At 41.2% G+C, this 22,246-nt stretch overlaps 1 protein-coding gene across 36 annotated transcripts in view; it reads right to left on the bottom strand.

Moving 5' to 3' along the window:
* LOC138763207 (contactin-4-like) overlaps window positions 1-22,246 on the bottom strand; it is a 2,221,540-nt gene that overhangs the window by 68,403 nt on the left and 2,130,891 nt on the right. For 30 of the 36 annotated variants that reach the window (XM_069936987.1, XM_069936998.1, XM_069937001.1 and 27 more), the window contains 3 exons: window positions 21,062-21,248; window positions 20,480-20,592; window positions 15,972-16,140 (listed from right to left, as the gene is read on the bottom strand). In XM_069936987.1, the coding sequence (XP_069793088.1) occupies window positions 15,972-16,140; window positions 20,480-20,592; window positions 21,062-21,248 (469 nt within the window). Of the gene's footprint in view, window positions 1-4,373; window positions 4,999-7,999; window positions 8,064-9,722; window positions 9,894-9,932; window positions 15,825-15,971; window positions 16,141-19,841; window positions 19,926-20,479; window positions 20,593-21,061; window positions 21,249-22,246 lie in introns of those variants that run through there. The other 6 variants (XR_011357394.1, XR_011357396.1, XR_011357395.1 and 3 more) reach the window with 6 other exon arrangements.

The following is a 22,246-nucleotide window of genomic DNA, read 5'->3' as shown; positions in this document are numbered from 1 at the left end:
ATGTTGCAACAAGTTCAGCCTAGGGCTTCAAATATAGTTATGAACAAGTTCAACAATCAAAAACTAGACCATTTTGACAGCTGGAAAAGCCCACCACCAATTTTACCAGCTCCTTGGGCTTTTAAATATTAAGGAATATTTCTGATCTACAAGTATGGAAATAAAACATTTATTCAGCTGTAAAATGGTTTAATGCCATATTCTACCAATTTGAAATCAAATGCAGATAATGTTCTGATCACCTCCTCTTTGTGTGCTGCATACCCAAACATTCAAAATGGAAATCTGGCAAACATGAATGAACAGCTGTGTGGACATACAACATTTAAGATGTGGGAGCAAAGTTAAGTATTTGAGAGGAAAAGGAGAATATCTGATTAAATGCAAAAGACAAATGCGGATGGCAAGGGTTTTAGATGCGGTTAAGCTTTGTTAAAAACTAAGCTAAAGATAATGTTAAAGTGATGCTTGCATTTGCCAAGCTATTGCTACCAGGAACAGTATACTATGGTTATTTTACTGGGAATTTCCTGATTTTAAGTTTAAACTCATCAACACTATCAGTGCATTTATTTAGTATAATTGATATTCAAAATAAATATAGATTCATTCAATTAAAAGCAAGACTACTGATAATTACTGATGCTGAAAATCGATTTTCAACAATTCATTTGTTTTAAATAGAGCAATTATTTAACAATTCAGTTGTTGCATGATATTTGCAAATAATTTTTAAAAGGGAGATTATGTATGAACTTATTTCATTACTTCTTTGAACAGTACACATGGCCTGTAAGGTAGTTTAGTTCTCAGTTGACTTTGGTTGGGGACATGGGGAGGAGAAGGTTGCACAGTTAGAGCATTGGGGTAATAAAGATGGCAGGTAGCAAAAGACACAATTGAAGCTTGTGCCTTCTGTCTAGCAGGTGAAAGAAGATTGAGACCTTGACTGTGTTGTGGTGGGAGGATGAAATAGATTTGCACCTGGAGATGTGCATGGATTAGGGAAGGATTTAAGACAGTGCATTCCATTAGGGATTGAGAAAGGGTGTAAAACTATACCTTGGATCAGATAATAAGGGATTGGTTGTAAGAAGAATAATTTATGATTGATCAGGGTTGGGGGGGGGGGGAGAAACAAGATTATTTAATCAGAGAATCTTGGTTAGGGACCATGCTTTGGCAGATCTGAGGATTGGAGGGTTTAGGTATTAGGAATTGATTGGGATATGGGAATCGGGATGATATCAATTAAATTTAAAGTTAGGTCCGATCTGTGAGGTACCATTCCAGAGTAGAATGGCCTCTCATCCCAAAAGTGTTCAATGATGGGTTCTCCTTGCACTACATCTCACTTCAGAAAACAAATTAATTTTAACTGTGCAATCTTGAAAGGTCAGTACTTTAAAGTTACATTTCCAAATCAGATAATTGCCATATTTTCCAAAAAATGTGAGTAAACTGTTGGGTACAGTGCCAATGCCATTGGTTATGATAGTTAAGTCCAAAACTTAAGGAGGCCAGTCTAGAGCCTGGAGGAATACACTGTTATGAAAGGCAAGGTTGTGAAATATAAATGAGTATTTTAATTCAAGACAACTGTGGTGATATGTAATTACACCACTAGGTCATCAGGGGTCAATCCGGTGACCTTGTATATAAAGCAGGCCAGAGCTACAGTCTAGCCTTCCAGGTTCATATTGCAGAAAGACAAGACCTCTTAGTGTACATATTAATTTATTAAAGCTGTCTTATACTCACACTGCTGGTGTGGTTATTGTCAGTACAATTTAATAAACTAATATCTTAGCAACTAGGATGGAAGCTGCTTCTGTTCCAACGTGCATTCCCGACTACCTGGAAATGCTTCCTGGTGAATAGAATCTGGGGATGACCAGCACATACGTGCATCCGACAGAGATGGTGAGGGACCGCTGTACTGGAATCGTGGTGGAATGCGGGGAAGCCCACAGAAGTACAATAGGGTAGGTAAATAATGGCCAAGAGCTCTGCCTGCCCGTAGGTTTGCTAGTACAGGTGGCATCGACCCTAAACCCCGGTCCGATCAGAAAGGGGTCACTACAAGCGCAGTTGGAAGGATCTCTAGAAGTCGTGCTCCCGATTGTCACGTATGTGGAGAATTTCCGACCACTCCAGAGCCAGGGAAAGCAGACACCACTACTGTCACTCCCCCATCAGCAGTTTCCCCAGTACCACGGAGACCCGACGCTACCGCTGGGATTCCCCCCTAAACCCAATGCAAATGTCCCAAAGCCAGAGACTCAGCCAACAGCCCCAAGCACCCAGGTTACTCCTCCAGAAGACACAAGCCCCACAGAGGCTTTACCAGCAGCTCCCAGTACCCCAGGGTCCACCCTTGCTACACCTAGACCCAGAGACCACATGGAGACCGGGAACAAACCCCGGGGTGCCCCCACATTACCTAAGGGACCAGTGACTGCGGCTTAGCCATGTGCTGTGACCAGACAGGCTGGAGCTCGACCCCAGAAATCCTGGAGCTGGTACGCACTTCAGCTGCTGGCAGAAGTGCTTTCTGAATTACACGGAGGGAGCTGAGGCATCAGATAAAGAGCTATTAATGCTGCTGTTAGTGCAGCTGGGAGACCACCCTTACTCCCTAATATAGGATGCCAGGTCCTACCAAGAGACAATGAGCACTTTACAGAGGCATTACAATAAGGGGCATAGCAAACTCCACTCCCAGTACAGGCTCATGACCAGGTCACAACAAGTAGGGCAGTCTGCCAGAGACTTGATACTCTCTCTGAAAGACCTGGCGAGAGGCTGCAACTTTAAAGCAGTATCAGCTCAGGAGTACACAGAGGACCTTATTAGGGACAGAATTGTTGCAGGCATACGGTCCACTGAGATGAGACATCGATTGCTGGAGAAAGGAATGGTAGGGCTAGATGAGGCAGAGACATGATACATCCTGTGTTCTGATTTATCAGTAGCCACTGTTATAAAATGCCTCCAACCCATCTTCAGCATAATTGGGTACCCGAACTACATACACACAGACAGGGGTGCTGCATTCACGAGTGCAGAAGTACAGCAGTACCTGGATGAGAGAGGGATTGCTACCAGCCAGACTACAAGTTACAATTCCAGGGGGAATGGACAAGTCAAAAGGGAAAATACCACTATCTGGAAAACGGTCCTCTTGACCTTAAAAGCAAAAGACCTGCCTGAGGCTCTACTCTCTATACATTCTTTGTTGTGTACTGCCACTAACATGACCCCTCATGACCTTATCTTTTCTTTCACAAGGAAAGCCACGACGGTCACAGTGCTGCCTAAATGGATGACGGCACCGGGACCTGTTCTCCTTCGGAAGCACTGCAGACCCCACAAAGTGGATTCGCTGATGGATCAAGTGAAGTTGAGGCACGAGAACCCTCAATACGCCTTTGTCACATTCCCAGGTGGAAGAGAAGACTCGGTGGCCACCAGGGATCTTGCACCAGCTGGATGTGTGAGCAATGTGGCGGAAACACAGATGTCTACGGATCAACAAGGAGTCACTAGAACAGTCGTCCATTGAGTCACCCTAGAGGACTATACCACCCACCCCAGAAATCAGGACCATGGGTACACCCGCCCCACAAAATATCACCACCCTAGACTTGATGGCAGGACCTAATCCCATACAAGAGGATCCTCAGACCACTCGGCCACATGCCCACCTAGTACTTCCCACTCCCACACCTCCACCAAGAAAGGCCGAAAGGCAGATTGCACTCCCCACCACTACTGAGGAGGTCCAGAAGGCAATGGAAGCCATGAAAATCTTTGGACTTATGAACTTACAAAGAAGGGAAGGAGGATGGGGTGGGGGGATGGGGGGAATAACAATGTTTTAAGGGGGTGGTGAATGTGGTGATATGTAATTACACCACTAGGTCACCAGGGTCACCCCGGTGATCTTGTATATCAAGCAGTCCAGAGCTACAGTCTAGCCTTCCAGGTTCGTCTTGCAGAGAGACAAGACCTCTTAGTGTACACATTAGTTTATTAAAGATGTCTTATACTCGCACTGTTGGTATGGTTATTGTCAGTACAAGGACAATTACTCATAACATTCAGTGAAGCATTGTTGAGGGCTTGTGATTTTCTTCAATGATACCTTAAGTTGCTTCTAAATTCCTCTTTCTGGATCTTTTAGATCAAATCAGTTATCATTTGGGTCACTTTAATACTTTAGAACTATTGAATTAGGTTCAGTATTAAGTCAAGGAATGTACATTTTGGGTCACTCTGGAGAGGAAAATTGTAGTGGTTCAATTTCTATTTCGATCAAATATAAATTATATTGTCATTCACAAATTCACTGATGTTTTGCATAATTTCAATGAACTTTATTGGAAACATATTTCTTTGAATAGATGAAATGAAGTCAGATATAAGTAAGAATGCATCAATGCACAATTCCTCTGCTTTTCTCAACAAGAAACACATGCTCTCTTTTATACAAGATTGGAATTCATCAATTTCATTATCTCAAGAAACCCTATATCCTACAGATTGTCCAAAGCAAAATTAATAAGGATGCTGTTACTAGTTATGGTAAACAAACTGGTAAATTATCATCCATCTCTGATGATTGAATCATGGTCTCACAGAATTTAGAACCTGACAAAATCAGAAGCCACACTAACATTTAAGGCTAATTTCATTAATTGAAGGAAATGGCTCAGTTTGTGGAAAACAGGATCAAATTCAGCATTCAAATTTTGCCAGAGAGGGTGGTAGGAAAGGGAATTGGGAAGAGCAACAGTAAAAAGGCATGGGATGTACAGAAACAGAAAATCAGCATTCACTTCGAATGCAATACTGTTACACAAATCTTAACACTTTACAACATTAATGACAGAACCACTTGCTTTGACACGTTGGCTTGCGCTGTAAATTTCACTGCTTTCATGCCCAATTTTTCTTTTATTGTTTGGGGAAGTTTCTCCTCATGAAGAAGAATCACTGAGTTAGAAAATTTTGGGAGAGAGGAAGACATTGACAATTGTAAAAATAAAGAATTATTTAGATTAATCTTACTTTACAGCCTTCATTTGCAGCATAGGGCTATTGAGATTTACAGCAAGGAAAAAGGCCCAAATCGTCCAAAAGCAGGATGGATTATCAACCTCAAGTGCTCATCTGAATATTTTTCACAGTCATCAGATCCTCAACATCTTATCAAACAGAGAGGCCCAGCCACTGCTACTTAAAACACTAACTTGCAGGTTTACAGGCCAATAGCTAGGAATTGGAGATAATTTATTCCAGAACGTTACAGGACAGTTCAGGCACTTTGGTCCACAATGTACTGACCAAAATAAACCTACTCAATAATCTAAAATTTCCTCTGCACCCTCTGAACCTACCACTTTCTTCCTGCAATGAGGTGACCAGAATGAACACAATATTCCAAATGTGGTCTAACCAGAGTTTTATAGAGCTGAAGCATGACTTAGGGCTCTTGAACTCATTCCCTCAACTAACTAAGGCCAGCATTGCAGAAGTATTCTTAATTTCTCTATCAATCTGTGTGGTGGCCTTGGGAGATGTATCTATGGATTTGGATCCTAAGGTCTCTCTGTTCGTCATACTATTAAGAATCCTGTCATTAACTATATACTCTACATTCAAGTTAGACTTTCGAAAATGCATCACTTATTTGGATTGAACTCCTCCTACCATTTCTTCACCCAACTGTTTATATCCTGTTTTAACCTACGACAACCTTCAACACAATCCACAACAATTCTACCCTTCGTGTCATCTGTTGCATCACAATTGTTTTTAACTGTCTTGGACACAATGGGCAAAATTGAGTCACATTGCTGCAATTATATCTATGATTTGGTAGTAACTGTAAGTTTCATGATATAGACAATTAAAAGAATAAACTCTGGTTCTTCAGCACAAAAAAAAACCTTTATTCATCTCTCAAAACTCTTCTTTCCATATAACATCAAATTCACCAGGCTGTCAGTATGGTGTCATATACCAGTTCTGCAGCTGAACAACCAAGATCCGTTTTTAAGGCAGTGTGGACGCCAAAGAGAATCATGGGCTAACATTTGATCCATAGAAACGCAACACCACCCGCTGTCAATGCTGCTTTCAATTGGTGGTAGAAATGCTCAATGAGGCCATTGGCTTGTCAATGGTAGGCCATAGTTCAAATGCTGGTTGTACCCAAAAGATCAGTGAGAGCTCGGAACAATGCCGATTCGAACTGAAGCCCTCAGTCCATTGTAATGGTGACTAGAACTCCAAAAGCCAGAACCCAACAATCAATGAAAGCCTGAGTGACAGTCTCCAAATATTGGCAACAGGACTGGCCTCCTGCCACCCAGTAGCCTAGTCCTCACAGGAGTATACTCTCGCTGGTGGAAGCAGACCAATCAAGTTCAGGTGCATGTGATTGAAATCAGAATCTGGAACAGGAAAATCTCCAAGTCTGGATTTCACATGTCTGGAGACTTTGGAATGTTGATACGGCAAGCACGTGCTTGCCCATAATTTGACATCCTGCTTAAAATGAGGCCAACTAAACTATTCTATAATCAGTTTGATTGATGCTCTCCTGCCTGATGAGACAGGTTTCAGAGGTCATCGAGCCACATCGCTGCAGGTACAAAAGACTTGGGTCTACCTGTGGAAAAGCTGCAAGCTAGTATTTCACGTGAGTCATCCAGGCATACATCTTTTAAATGGAGATATATTTTGACCTGATGGTACCAGATGAGATCAGGATCAATGTGTTGTGCACGAGCCATGGCAACAAAATCGATGATAGCTGTCGTATGTAAGATCTCTATGTCATGCCTGGGGTAGGGCATCAGCCACTGCAGTCACCTTCCCTCGGATGTGCCATATAGCTAAGGAAAATTGTAAGATCCAAATGCTGAAATTCAAGTGGTAAATAGTGGTGCGCACTTGTTTGCATGGTATGTCTAAGAGGTTGGTGGTCTGTATAAATGGTAAAAGGGCGAACCTCGACCAAAAAATGGAAATGCTTCCCTGTGAGACATGGCTAGGAATTCTTGCCTGAACTTCTTGTATTTCGCCTGAGTAGGTGACAGCTCAGCTGGAAAGAAAGCCAGAGGCTCCAACCTCCTGCCAACTCTTTGTTCTTTTTTTTTTTTTTTTTCGAAACTATATTTATTAATTTTAACATATGAAGAAAGTAAGTAATTCACGTACAGAAAAAAAACAAAATAAAGTAATACAAGTACAAAGTAACATAGTTAATACAATACCAATCTTGGCATCTCCCCCTAACAACTAAAAACTAAGACTGAAAAAAAACTATTTTTAACCCCTAAACCCCCCCTCCCCACCCCCACGATAAAGAGTGAAGAATTAATACTATTAGTATAATTTAAAAATATATATATATATCTTAAAAAAGATCGATATATATATATATATATAAAAATAAATAATTTTAAAAATTAATTAAGTATTAATTATTAATCCAAAATTTTTTTATTATATAAGAATATATGAAAAAACAAAATCAAAAAGAACTTAAACGAAAAAAAAACAACTAATAAAAAAAAACTAAAAAAAGAAAAAAAGAAAAAAGAAAGAAAAAAAACATATATATATATAAAAAATGTATAATAAAAAGTTTTTTTTAAAGAAAAAAAATGATTAATTCAAACTTATTTAAATTGTATATAATCAATTAATGGGGTCCACTTTAACTCAAAAAAGACATCTTATCTTGTATAGAAAAAGATATAGTTTCCATAACCAAACAAAACTTCATCTCTGAATACCACCTATCTAAAGACAATACATTTCTATTCTTCCAAGTAATCGCTATACATTTCTTGGCCACTGCCAGCGCTAAGTAAATAAAAGAGATCTGGTAATTATCTAATTCTAAATCAATCAACGGTTGCATGTTCCCTAATAAAAAAATATATCAAGGTCTAATATAATATGAAGATTATATAGATTATTAAATACAGATTGAATACCTTTCCAAAATTGTTGTAACCGATCACACAACCAAACAGCATGTAAACCTGATCACAACGAAAACAAAGATCTGACTTACTAAAACCAAATGTTTTTAATTTTTCGGGTGTTAAATATAATTGATGTATAAAACTAAAATTAATCATCGCCAATCTAGCATTAATCAATTTTCAAACACTATTTCGGCAGATTTCAGACCAATCTTCTTCAGTTATTGTTAAACTTAAATCTTTTTCCCATTTCATTTTATCTTTATCCCAATCTATTTTACTTTCACTTTCCAACAAAATACGATACAAACCTGATATATAACCCTTTTTTTGGAAATGAGAGCACATATTTCTCAAAATCAGTTTCAGACAGTAAATTCATTTGACGACCGCATACCTGTTTTACAAAAGATCTTAACTGATAATACACAAATATAGAATAACCACTTATATCAAATCTCTTTTGCAATTCTACAAAAGAACAAAAATGACCTTCTAAAAAAACAGTCAGATAAATTATGTATTCCTTTCTCCTCCCATTGTTTCAAAATAGTATTAGATACCGTGAAAGGAACAAGATGATTATTATATAATGGTAATCTTCCCGACCACTTATTTTTCAATCCCATTTTATGTAATTTGCTTGTCCATAAATTCATTAAATGTTTCAATATTGGTACATCATAAGTTTGTAACAAATTTTTATTCCATCGAAATAAAAATTCATTCGAAAATTTTTCAGAAATAACTGCCAATTCTATCTGTGCCCAACTAGGCGTATCTTGTGTGGCCATTAATGCGCTAAGAAATCTAAATTGAGCTGCTTCATAATAAAATTGAAAGTTAGGTAGCTGTAACCCTCCAATTGAAAATCCCACATCAATTATTTCAACGCCACCCTAGGAAATTTTCCTTTCCACATAAAATCCCTAATTACTTTATATAAATCCTTAAAAAATCTTTTTTTGTAAACAACAAGGAATTGATTGAAATAAATATTGTATACAAGGAAAAATATTCATTTTTATAGTATTAATTCTTCCTAATAAACCCAAAGGTAAATCTTTCCATTTAACTAAATCTGCCTTAATCTTCTTCATTAAAGGAAGATAATTAAATGAATATAAATTTTGGTAGTCAGTATTAACATTAATTCCCAAATATTTAATTTGTTTCGTCCACTTCAAATTCATAATATTTCTAAACATTGAATAATCATCTTTACTAATTGATAAAATTTCACTTTTAGTCCAATTAACCTTATAACCAGATAATTGACCATAAATCTCTAAGGAATCTTGAAGTGCTGGCAGAGAAACATCAGGATCCACCAAATACAGCAAAACGTCATCCGCAAATAAATTTATTTTATAATCTTCATTCAAGATTCTCATACCTTTGATACTATCATTCTGACATATTAATTGTGCTAGAGGTTCAATAACTAAAGCAAACAAGGCGGGTGATCATGGACATCCTTGTCTAGTAGATCTTGTTAAATTAAAGGATTCTGAAAACAAACCATTAGTAACAACTCTAGCTTTCGGACCATTATACAGAGCCCTAATCATACCAATAAATGAGAGACCAAACAAAAACTTTTCAAGTACTTTAAATAAAAACTTCCATTCTACTCTATCGAATGCCTTTTCTGCATCCAATGAAACCACCATTGGATAATTCTTCTGAGATTTAGATCTATTATCCGAAGCATACCTAAGATGGCGATACATATGGCTAATATGATGAAAGATTTGAATTTAGTTGATATTTGGCGTAGATTTAATCCTACACAGAAAGACTTTTCCTTTTATTCTTCTCGACACAATTCTTTTTCAAGACTTGATTATTTTTTAATTTCAGCACATTTGCAGGATAAGGTTATATCTGTGGATTATAAGGCAAGTTTAGTCTCGGACCATTCATTGTTATTACTGGAATATCAAAGTTCTCAAGTTACACTACATACTTTAAGATGGAGATTTAATATTATGTTACTACAAAAGCCAGAATTTATTGTTTATTTGAGAAAACAAATTGAGGATTTCATTGCTAATAATGTTCACTCTGTTTCTGATCAGTTTGTTTTGTGGGACGCAATGAAAGCTTTTTTACGAGGTCAAATTATCAGTTATGCATCTTTGTTCTAACATAGCTCCCATGTCACTGATGGAGGCATCCATGGTAACAGAGAGCAAGGCATTGGGCTTCTGGAGTACAAGCATCATGGCAGTCACAAATGCAGTCTTCACATTGCTTAAAGCACAAACAGAATTGTCACCCAAACACAACAATCTTTTAGAAGCTGATTTATCCATTCCTTTGAGTTGGTCGGTAAGGGGTAAGAGAGATACTGCTGCATGTTAGCAAATGGTGGTAGAAATTCATCATTGCTAAAACACCTTAACTAGCTGAATATAACAGGAGTAGGAAAGTCTAGATTTTCTTGTACCTTTGTTTCATCTGTCAAGATAGCGTCCTTTATAACTTTAATGTAAATTCAGAGGCACCAAAAAGGCATTTAGTCAAATTCCAATGCCAAATACATCGAGTCTCTGGATCAGCATCACAAGATGGTCCTTGTGTTCCTCTTCACAGAACACTTGCCAGAAGAATATGATCAATTAGGATATACACAAAATCGAGACTGGAGAGTACATACTCCATAAACCACTGGAATGTTTGAGCTGCATTCCATAAACTGAATGACATTAAAAGAAAGTCAAATGTGCTGAAAGGTGTAATTACTGCTGTCTTGGCAATATTGGAAGGTTCATTGGAATCTGATGGTAGGTGCGCACCAAGTCTATTTTTGCAAATATCCGTTTGCCAAGCAAGTTTGAAGAGAAATTCTGTAAATTTGTAATGTTGTATTGGTCAGGAATGGTGGAATTGTTCAGAGTACTGTAATCACCACACAGCAGCCAATCCCCTGGATACTTCATCAGAATCATATGCATGAAATATCCCCAGCTCCTGCTCGCGCTCAAACTCAGGATCCAGGGGTAATCTACGAGCATGCACAGAAACTGGAGGACCTCTGGTCTCTATGTGGTGGGTTAGTGCATGTTTGATGATTCGGTGGTGATATCATGGGAGTACCAAGTGAGGGAAATGTTTCCACAATCCTCAGAATGGGCAGAAGCTAATTTGGAGACTTGTTAGGTGGGTGATGACCTGTAATAATATGGATTGTATATAGTCATTGGATAGTAAAGGCACGGGCTGGCCTTCCCCCTGATGACACTCTCCCTGGACTCCTCCCCTGTGGCCCAGCCCATAAAGGTCGAGCCACCTCTCCCTTCCCCGCACTTCCCTAGCTTGGATCTGGGCAAGGTCAAGTCTTCTGTACAATAAAGCCTATCGTTCCCCTCAGTCTTTGTCCTTGTGGTTACTGGGGCAACTGGTAGTGCCCATCAATTTATTATATAGAAGACTTGAGCTGGGGAAAAGACTGTTTGGGGAACCCCATAGTCCTTGTGCCAGGGGCCCAATGCGTGGAAGACCTGGTATGGGATGCTTGCATGTCAGGGTTGAGGTCGGACTATATCCAACAATGTCTCCTTGAGGAGGATCAACTACCGCTAAAATGGGCGATTCAACTGGCTAGAACTTTAGTCTTGGCCCAGCGCCACGCAGAGTCGATCGCGGGCAGAAGCGAGCCTACCCAGTACGTGCTGCCACGAGGGCCGCCATCCTGGGAGTCAGTGTCAGGGATGGCCGACCCAACTGCGGCTGCAGTGGTGTTGGGATCTATGAGATGCCACGGCAGGCAAGACACCTACAACGTCTGTGCCCCACAAAAGGAGCTACCTGCTTGGGCTGTGGGAAAAAGGGCCATTATCAACGGGTCTGTAGATCCACAGCCTCATCCCAAAGGAGCACAGTGTGTCTGGCTGAGGAACTTCTGGTGCTGACCACGTGCGTGGTAAAGGGGGCACCATCTTACTCGGTGCCTCCCCCATCCTCCATGCAGCGGCAGCCGCCTTTGACGATATCACTTCCACCTTCATCGATGTTGGCAGCATGGTCATAATGGAGGCCGCCATCTTCAACTTTGGGCTTCCCCACCGACGATGAAGACGACGCACCTATCCTGGCATCGATCATCTGGAACCAAGCCTGTCCTCGTCCGATCACGATCTCCATGATGCAGATCGAGGTGAATGGGCACAAGTTGAACTGCCACTTCGATAGTGGCAGTACCAAAAGTTTGATCCACCCCTAGGTGGCCTGTAGGCTCTCGATCCCCGTGTGGCTGATGACCGGATCCGTGTTGATGGCGGAAAAAGACCAGCGGACTTGTATCCGGGGGTACTGTGTGGCATCTTTGATGGTGGTGGGGGGGGGCAATGTTATAATGACTTTTTGTTGTTGGTCATGCCCCAGCTCTACGCACCGATCCTCCTGGGCCTCAATGTCCAGAGTCTGTTCAGTAGTGTGACGATGGCATTCGGGGGCCCCCAACCTCCCCTCACCATTTGCAATCCACAGGTTATGGTCCTCCCCTCCCAACTGAGCACCCAGTCTCTGGCACCGACCTGCAGCCTCACAACTCTGTGGGTGGCCCCTCCATCACTATTTGCAAACCTCACCCCGGACCATAAACTGATTGCCACCAAGAGCAGGTGCTACAGCGCTGAGGATTATGGCATTCATCTGGACCAAGGTTCAGCAACTCTTGGTGAAGGTGATGATAGCCCATAGCTCCAACCCCTGGAGTGAACAGGTCTTTGTGGTCAGAGGGGCAGACAACCCCCGGATGGTGATTGACTACAGTCAAACCATCAACCGCTTCACCCAGTTGGATGCATACCCTCTACACCGGATAGCTGACTTGGCTAACAGGATCGCACAATACAGAGTATTTTGGACCAATGACCTCAAGTTGGATTATCATCAATTTCCCCTTAGAGGGGCTTTGAGGGCGACGGCAAACTTTTTCACTTCCTGCGGATGCCTTTCAGTGTTACTAACGGTGTCTCTGCTTTTCAGAGGGTCATAGATCGGATGGTGGAAGAGCACAAGCTGACAGTGATGTTCCATGCCTTGACAATGTCACTATCTGCGGCCATGACCAGCAGGACCACAATTCAAACCTTGCAAAGTTCTTACGTTAGGCCAAGTCTCTCAACTTGATGTACAATAAGGACAAGTTGGATGCATTGTGGCACCTGGTGTCATTGCCCTGGACCCCGACTGCATGCGACCTCTTATGGAGCTCCCAGTCCCAAACACCCTAAAGGCACTGAAGAGGTGCCTGGGGCTGTTTTCGTATTATGAACAATGGGTGCCCAATTACACCGATAAGGCCCACCCTCTGATTATGTGGACAACCTTCCTGTTATCGGCAGAAGCCCAAGCTGCATTCTATCAGATCCGAGGAGACATCACGAAGGCCACGATGCATGCTGTGGACGAGTCCATCCCTTTTCAGATGGAGAGCGATGCCTCCGATTTCGCACTGCCCGCCACACTTAACCAGGCAGGCAGGCCAGTAGCATTTTTCTCCAGTACCCTGCACGGTCCTGAGGTATGGCACTCCTCGCTCGATAATGAGGCACAAGCGATCGTTGAGGCAGTGCGCCACTGGCGACATTACCTGGCTGGGAAATGGTTTACCCTGCTGACAGACCAGAGGGCCGTGGCCTTCATATTTAATACTAAACAGCTGGGGTAAAATCAAGCATGACAAGATTCTTAGGTGGAGAATCGAGCTTTCCACCTATAATTACGACAACTTGTACTGACCAAGTAAACTCAATTATCTCCCAGATCCCCTATCCTGGGGGATGTGTGCCAGCAGGCATCTCAAATGCCTCCAGGCCCTCCACGACCATCTGTACCACCCCAGAGTCACAAAGTTGTAGCACTTTATCAAGACTCGGAACCTTCTGTACTCCATTGAGGAAGACTGGTCCATGACCAGATGCTGCCAGATCTGCGTTGAATGTAAGTTGCAGTTCTACTGACCCGAAAAGGCTCATCTTATTAAGGCCACATGTCCTTTTGACAGCTCAGTGTTGATTTCAAGGGCCCCCTACCCACCGCAAATAGGAATGCCTACTTCCTGACGGTGGTGGACGAGCTCTCCAGCTTCCCCTTTGCTATTCCCTGCCTGGATACGACCTCGGCGATGGTAATCAAGGCATTGCGCATCATCTTCACTCTGTTCGGGTACCCCGATTATATCCATAGCGATCGGGGGTCCTCGTTCATCATGAGTGAGGAACTGCAACAGTACTTCCTGGCCAGACGCATAGTCACCAGCAAGACCACCAGCTATAACCCCAGGAGTAATGGCCAGGTGGAAAGGGAGAACACCACAGTCTGGAAGGTGGTGCTCCTGGCCCTTAGGTTCAAAAACATGCCGGTGTCCCGCTGGCAGGATGTTTTGCCCAAAGCGCTCCATGCCATCCGATCACTCCTGGGCATTGCAACTAACACCACCTCGCATGAATGCTTGTTTGCTTTCCCTAGGAGATTGACAAATGGTTCCTCCTTGGCTGGCAACCCCAAGGCCGGTCCTACTATGGAGACACGCAAGGGGCCATTAGACAGATTCACTGGTGGAAGCAGTCTACCTCATACACACCAACCCTCAATACATGTTTGTGAGATACCCCGATGGCCACAAGGACACTATGCCTATCTGAGACCTGGCGAGGGCTGGAGATCCCAAAACTGCCCTGTCCACCACCGACTACCCCACCCTACACTGGAACTCGATACTAGAGGCCGAGCCACCCGGTTATCCTCTCCAGGAGTCAGTCCCCCAGGAGACATTGAAGCTCCCCCCCACCACGGGAGCCGTCAATCATCACCCTGACCCAAACAGTTTCCCCCACAAACAGCAGAGCACAGACACACATGCTCCCCATCAGTCCCACAGAAGGAGGAAGTTGCCGGTGCAACTGAACCTCCAGTTAGACAGAATTTTGTTTTGTTGGTGGGTTCCACCTCTGGAAATAAGGCCGGTGGGGGGGTTCTGTTTAAAATGAAGGGGTGAATGTAATATATGGCTTGTACATAGTCATTGGCTGGTAAAGGCATGGTCTGGCCTGCCCCCTGATGACACTCTCCCCTAGACTCCTCCCGTGGCCCAGCCCATAAAGGTTGTGCTACCTCTCCCTTCCCTGTGCTTCCCTAGCTTGGATCTGGGCCAGGTCACGTCTTCTGTTCAATAAAGCCTATTGTTCCCCTCAGTCTTTGTCCATGTGGTTATTGGGGCAACTGGTAGTGCCCTTCACAACCTTAAAAAGATGACAAATGCAGCTCATCTACATCCAAGTGTTGCAGTCCACAACACTACGATTCTTCAAGTCCACCTGCAGAGGAAAAACGTGAAGAAAATCTCCTCCCATGATGGAATTTACGACACTGGCGACTGTGAAAACCCACCAAACTGGTTTGCTGAGACCAAAATCTAGTGTGAATAACATCTGGCCATATGTCTAAATATGAGAATTGTTTGTGGTAGACAGAACATATGCCATATGACAGTGTCTGTGCTGTTGAGGGGTTGGAGGGACTACAGAAATCTCTGCACCGGAATCGACAAGAAATTGAACACCCAAGAGACGGTATTTGAGGAAAAGACTGTGGCTGAATTGCCCATGAGCAGCAGTTGTCTCTGCTGTTGGGCTTGGTTGTTTCCTGGTTGCTGTTTGTAGAAGTCACAAGGTGGCTGGCATAACCAGGCTGCAGCGCCAAATTTCCAGTGCTTCCAACAATGCTGCCCATTGTCTCTACTATGTCCTCAACCTGCACATTAGTTGACTTCTGCTGACTGGGTGTTTTCATCCTTTCAGTGGCTCTCTAATAACAATTCCAAACAGTATAGCATCAAACTAAACACAGGTGCAACATTTGCTTCAAACAAGGTGTGTATTTGAATATAAAATAACTTACTTTTCCAATAAAATGAATAATTATTGAATACATGGCATAAAAAAGATAACTTACATGACATTCTTGGAATCTTGATTTGAGCACTGCTGACTCCATCTCCTCCATCACTGAATGTCTTCACTTCAATTATATAATCAGCATCATCAGGAAGGAGAAGTTCCACAGATGTATTATTGGTTTCTATCACCTTTATACTGCTCTGTCTGTTATTCCGATACAAAACCTGCAAAGTACAATCAGGAATTATTTTTAAAACTAGATCTAACAAGACTGCCTAAGGTATATATTATTTGCTTCTTCTGCACAGGCATGGATAATAATTGTAAAATGGAGCATTAAAGTTTCATTGGGTATTTCAAACATCAATTCTAGGTAATTTAATTGCTTAGGATCATTTTAAGTTTGCAGGTCATCACTATGAATACCATTTGAATGGCTGTGAGCTATTACACTGCACTCTTTTAGTTTCTCTGAGCTTTTGAGCATTTTTCACATTTCCTGTTCCTATCTTGAGAGATAAAGCAGGGCACATCATTCTTCCATTTTTTAAAATTGAATTATACACACTTCCATTTTTTATTGAATTATATACACTGAGGATTTGATACCATCATGAAATGGCCAGTGTTATATTAAATGAAGATGTGATACAAATTAAGATGAGAGATTCACCAACCTTCAACTTTTTGCTCTTCTCATGCCTATCTTCCAGAACTAATTTCATTACAAACATCATACAGCTCTGGATCAATGGGAGATTTATAGGCATCTAACAACGGTTTGCATGGTATTTTTTTTGCAGGACCTGATTGCATACTGTGATAGTACAGATTCTATCACCAATGTGATAGAATCTGGTGCTGCCTGTAAAGAGTTTGTACCTTCTCCAACTTCTCTGGTTTCCTTCCACATTCCAAAGACATACAGTTAGTAGCTTAATTGGCCACATGGGTGTATTTGGGCAGAGCTGGCTCATGATTCAAAAGCAACTGTACCATGCTGCATCTCCAAAACTAAAATGAGAGCGTAGCCACACCTACTGGCAGGTCTTAAAGGGTTGCTCCTAGCCAGACCAGGTCATTCTGGACTGGTCGACCTACATGTGATATGCTCCAGTCTTCCAGTTAATAAAACCCTTGGTTTGCATCAACAAGTCTTTGGTTCTTTCGACGCGCTCTACACATACTTAGGATTCCAATCAAATGATGAGAAAAACATACAACAATAAGTTGGCTGGATTCAAATGAGTGAAAGACCTCTCTTTATTTTTTGGGAATTATCTATTACAATACTGAAAATTAGACAAATTCTAGCAGTCACAGTATAGATAAATGTGCAAATCTAGAAACTACTGTCTCCACATGAAGCATTGTAGCATGACCTAGCTGATATGAAAGGCATTGAAATCATAAAAATATCATGGAGTTTCTTTATTTATGCTCTAGTTATCATCAGCAAAAGGAGACATGTCAGTTAAACTGGTCGTAGTCTATGTACATACAGTGTGGCTCAGTTACTCTAGTGATTAGTGATTACAGTGCCGGCAACTTTGTTTCGAATCTGGTGGTCTGGTGGTCTGTAAATAGTTTGTACTCTCTCCCCATGTCTGTGGGGGGTTTCATCTGGGTGCTCCAGTTTACTTCCACATTCCAAAGACGTATGGAGTTAGTTGATTGATTGGTCACGTGGGTGTATTTAGGCTCGAGGGCTGGAAGAGCTTGTTACTTGGCTGCATTTATAAATTATTTTTTTTTAAATTAAAAATCTAAAAGTGAAGCTGGCACAAGATAAACTATTTACCTTCATCAACAGTACAAAAAAAGTATCCCAAAATCCCATTCATAACAGCCAAGGACTTCATTCATACCAATTTTATGAATGGACAACCTAGATTCCATCAACGTCTCATGATTCACCAGAGGCAGAATACCCATGACCTCTGCTACACAATCCTAACTAATCCCAACTGTTCTATGATCTGTCTGCACCACACTTTGTCAGATTTTCAGACGTGATGCTTCTAACTGTATACAGCAGAAGCTGAGGGAGGGCAGGTTAGTGGTGAAAATCATGCAACAATCGTGTGAGGAAACAGATGATATCCACTGTACTGTGACCACTTTGAATTGGTAGTGTAAGGGTTGAAACTTATGTTTGTGATTTGTGGTTATTTTATGACTTTCCCTTTAAGAAAGATGGTTGTTTTGTCATAATATCCGAGCGGACGAGGAACTCGTTCTCATTCTTGAAATAACCATGGAAGGAGAGTAAGCTCATTCGGGAAGCTTTTCTTTGAAATAATTATTATTCATTATTAATCATTTATTATAATTTTAATTTATTTATATTTGTTTGAAGTTGAGTATTGTTATCATTTACAATATGCTTTGTTTAACTCCGTTATGAAGAGCGAAGCTATGAAAATATTTATTCACTTTTATCAATGGAAAATTAAATCTATTTACAGCTGCAATTGTGAAGTTTGATTTATTTGGATGAATAAGATTCAATTCGGAATATCGAGGCTTACGTTTCTTGGAAGATTACATGTTTTAAGATTGGGAACTATTAGAAGCTGGGAAATGTCATCTACAGATAGGCATGTCTGTCGTTGAGAACTCAGCAACCAACTTTGATGACCACTGCCATTCCTGACTTCATCGGTAAGTGTGTGAAAGACTGCATGACTAAAAGGGCAATGTAAGAATTTGTCAGTGGGAAACCATGGCTGAAATCACAAGTGAAGCCCAGGTTAGAGGAATTCAAGTCTGGAGACCTGGTTTGATACCAGAAATCCAAGTACAATCTTCATAAGGCTATTTGGGAAGCTTAAAGGCAAGACTTTGCTGAGCTTGAAAACATCACAGATGCCTGGCAACTAAGGCAGGGTATGCATGCTATCATTAGGTACAAGGCAACGCTGGCATCAGTTCAACAGTACAGCACTCTCACTTACAGGCTTAACGTGTTCTATGCGTATTTAAAACAGGAGCTAATGAGGTAGCAACATCCACCTTGACTACTTGTGCACTTGCTTCTTTGGTCACTGCTGCTGATGTCATTTTGGCCTTCTGGAAAGTGAACTCAGGGAAAGTAACTGGCTCAGACTTGGCCCTGGACATATCCTTAGAGCCTATGCAGTTCAGATGGCAGGTGTATTCATCAATATCTTTAATCTCTGCTTGCTGTTGTTCCCTCCTGATTTAAGAAGGCCACCATCATACAACTACCAAAGAAAAGCACAATACCGAGCCTAAATGACAATTTACTGGTGGCTCTTTAGTGAAGTCCTTTGAGAGCTAAATACCACTCCAACTCCATTGTTATGTTCATTGATGACACCACAGTCGTAGGCCAGATATAAAATAATGATGAGACAGAATGTAGGTAGGACCTTGGAGTGGTCTGCTATCAAGATAACAATCTTTCTTTCTTAATGTCAATAAGACAAAGGAGCTGATCATTGACTTCAGGAGGGGATGGGTAGAGCCCACTACGGAGCCTCATCAATGGTGCTGCAGTGGAAACAGTAGATAGCTTTGTTCTTGGAAGTAAAGATTTGCAGTGTTCTGACTTGGCCAACCATGTCGAGGTGACCAGAGTTCAATTCTGAGCTTCATTGTAATATTTGGGAAGCTTGTATGTTTTCACTGTGGAAGTATAGTTTTTCTACCACTTCATAAAAATGTGTGTCGGTAGGTTCAAAGACCTTTTAACATACCACCTAATAAGTAGCTGAGTGGTAAAATCTGAAAGAAGTTGATGATAATGTGGGGGTAATGAAATAAATTTGGGGTGCTAGATGGTTGGTGGATTGAAGGGCCTATTTGAACATTCATGCTGAGGTCTGAAATATTTTCTGCTTGATAAACTTTGAATGCAATGAAACTTAAATTTATAACAAGGTGAACATCAAGTATTTACCTTCTTTCTGTGATTCTCAATCTTTACTGTGAATTACAGAGTGGTTTACATTGCTGCATCTGATCTGTGAATGCTTGAGGATATCTAAAGTGCAAAATACCGTAAAGCTTAATTTCTTGTCCTTGAGCTCGCTCACGATCTTCACATCTTTCTTTGAGAATGGATGTAACTCTCCATTTCAAGGTTTAAGCATATATACACACAGGTCCTGTTCCTGCACGTTCTTGAGAATTTACAGTTTAATTGGTTCACATCAACATTGTTCATATCGGTGAGAATCAATTAAACAGTTGGTAACACATAATTTTGGCAAATATTTCAGACTCAATACTCTCCAAATAATCTGAGATCTTAATAATTTTACACAATTTCACCATTAGAGCTGGTTTGCTTATCAAAATCTGCCAAGTGAAAAAAGTACTAAATGAACTGAGTGTAAAGCTCGAGGTAATTTTAAAAAGATTTACTCATGGGTTTTTCTCAAAGCTAAAAGATTTAATTGTGCACAGATTGCATTTTTTTGGTGTCTTTTTCATCATTACACAGATCATTAAAACAGCTTGTAGTATATCTCCTTTGGAAGGAATGTGCAATCAGATGCTCAACAGATATTCATATAGATGACTAGATTTGCTTACTTTATATCCTGTCACTTCAGATTCATTTTCCATTGCTTTGACGTGGTCCCAGTTTAGAACGACTCTGGAGCTAGCTGACTCCCACCTTATTTTTCCAGGTGCTTGACTTGGTGCTGTAAAATAATGAATTATTGGTTCATTTTAACTATCAATGAAAATAAACTGTGTGTGTGCGCGCGCATGTATTTTAAGCAAATATGTGAGATGCAATTCTAAAGATGATGGATGCAAAACTGAAATCCATCTATTTGGCTTTATGTGGAAGATTGAACTTTGCCTTATTATATGAAAGCAACTTTTTGATGCTTTGTTTTCAGTTTATAAATTCAAGCTTATTTTTCTGAAGAGAAAATGGGGAAAAAGGTAAATATGAACACCTGATCTAGAAATAGTGTATTAAAGTTCAGTTAATGTTGCAGAAGAAAGCTTTGTCAGAGTTTATTTTGTAGACACAGCTTCAAACAAAGAACTCATGGATTTATACAACTTCACTTTGCACACTTGAGGATTTTGGAGGCACATACTGATGAATTCACTGAAAGTAACGTCAGCATTTTATTATTTCATCACAAAATTACTCACGTGGTTTCTTAGTTGTAATGTTGACTGGAAGACTAGCAGGTCCTGTTCCAGCACTGCTGTATGCTGTAACCACCAGGTAATAAAGGGTGCTGCCCTTCAATCCTGTTACTTTTGCTGAAGTGTTGTTCCCATTTGACCTCAGTTTGCTTGCTACTTCTTCATTTTCATCATCTGTCCAGTACCATATCTTAAGTAAAATATTAAAAAAAAGGAGAAAAAGGAGAGGGAATTAACCTGAAGGAATGAATTCACTATAATTAATTCAATTGAAGGGGAATGCCAAAAACCGATGGCATTGATGCTATTGTTTTCATTTTAGTTTTGGAGATACAGCATGGTACAGTTGCTTTTGAATCATGAGCCAGCTCTGCCCAAATACACCCATGTGGTCAATTATGCTATTAACTGTATGTCTTTGGAATGTGGAAGGAAACCAGAGAAGTTGGAGAAGGTACAAACTCTTTACAGGCAGCACCAGATTCAAACACTGTAATACTGTTGCGCTAACCGCTATACTAAACATGTTACCCTACTACACTATCAGGTTACCAATAGAATACATTCAGAATAACAACACATTGTTGTTTATGATTAACCTATTGATTTCTTGGCGCCTCACAGTTTGGCGGGCAGCAGCCTCCTTTGAAGAAGACCGCAGAGCCCACCTCACTGACAAAAGGCAAAGGAGGAAAAACCCAACACCCAACCCCAACCAACCAATTTTCCCTTGCAACCGCTGCAATCGTGTCTGCCTGTCCCGCATCGGACTGGTCAGCCACAAACGAGCCTGCAGCTGACGTGGACTTTTTACTGGTCAACCAGTTTACCTATCTCGGCTGCACCATTTCATCAGATGCAAGGATCGACAATGAGATAGACAACAGACTCGCCAAGGCAAATAGCGCCTTTGGAAGACTACACAAAAGAGTCTGGAAAAACAACCAACTGAAAAACCTCACAAAGATAAGCGTATACAGAGCCGTTGTCATACCCACACTCCTGTTCGGCTCCGAATCATGGGTCCTCTACCGGCACCACCTACGGCTCCTAGAACGCTTCCACCAGCGTTGTCTCTGCTCCATCCTCAACATCCATTGGAGCGCTCACACCCCTAACGTCGAGGTACTCGAGATGGCAGAGGTCGACAGCATCGAGTCCACGCTGCTGAAGATCCAGCTGCGCTGG

Source organism: Narcine bancroftii, chromosome 5 (assembly GCF_036971445.1).
Source record: "Narcine bancroftii isolate sNarBan1 chromosome 5, sNarBan1.hap1, whole genome shotgun sequence".
Classification (NCBI taxonomy): Eukaryota; Metazoa; Chordata; class Chondrichthyes; order Torpediniformes; family Narcinidae; genus Narcine; species Narcine bancroftii.
Note: the sequence above shows the minus strand (reverse complement) of the source record. Positions and strands in the feature narration are given on the sequence as shown.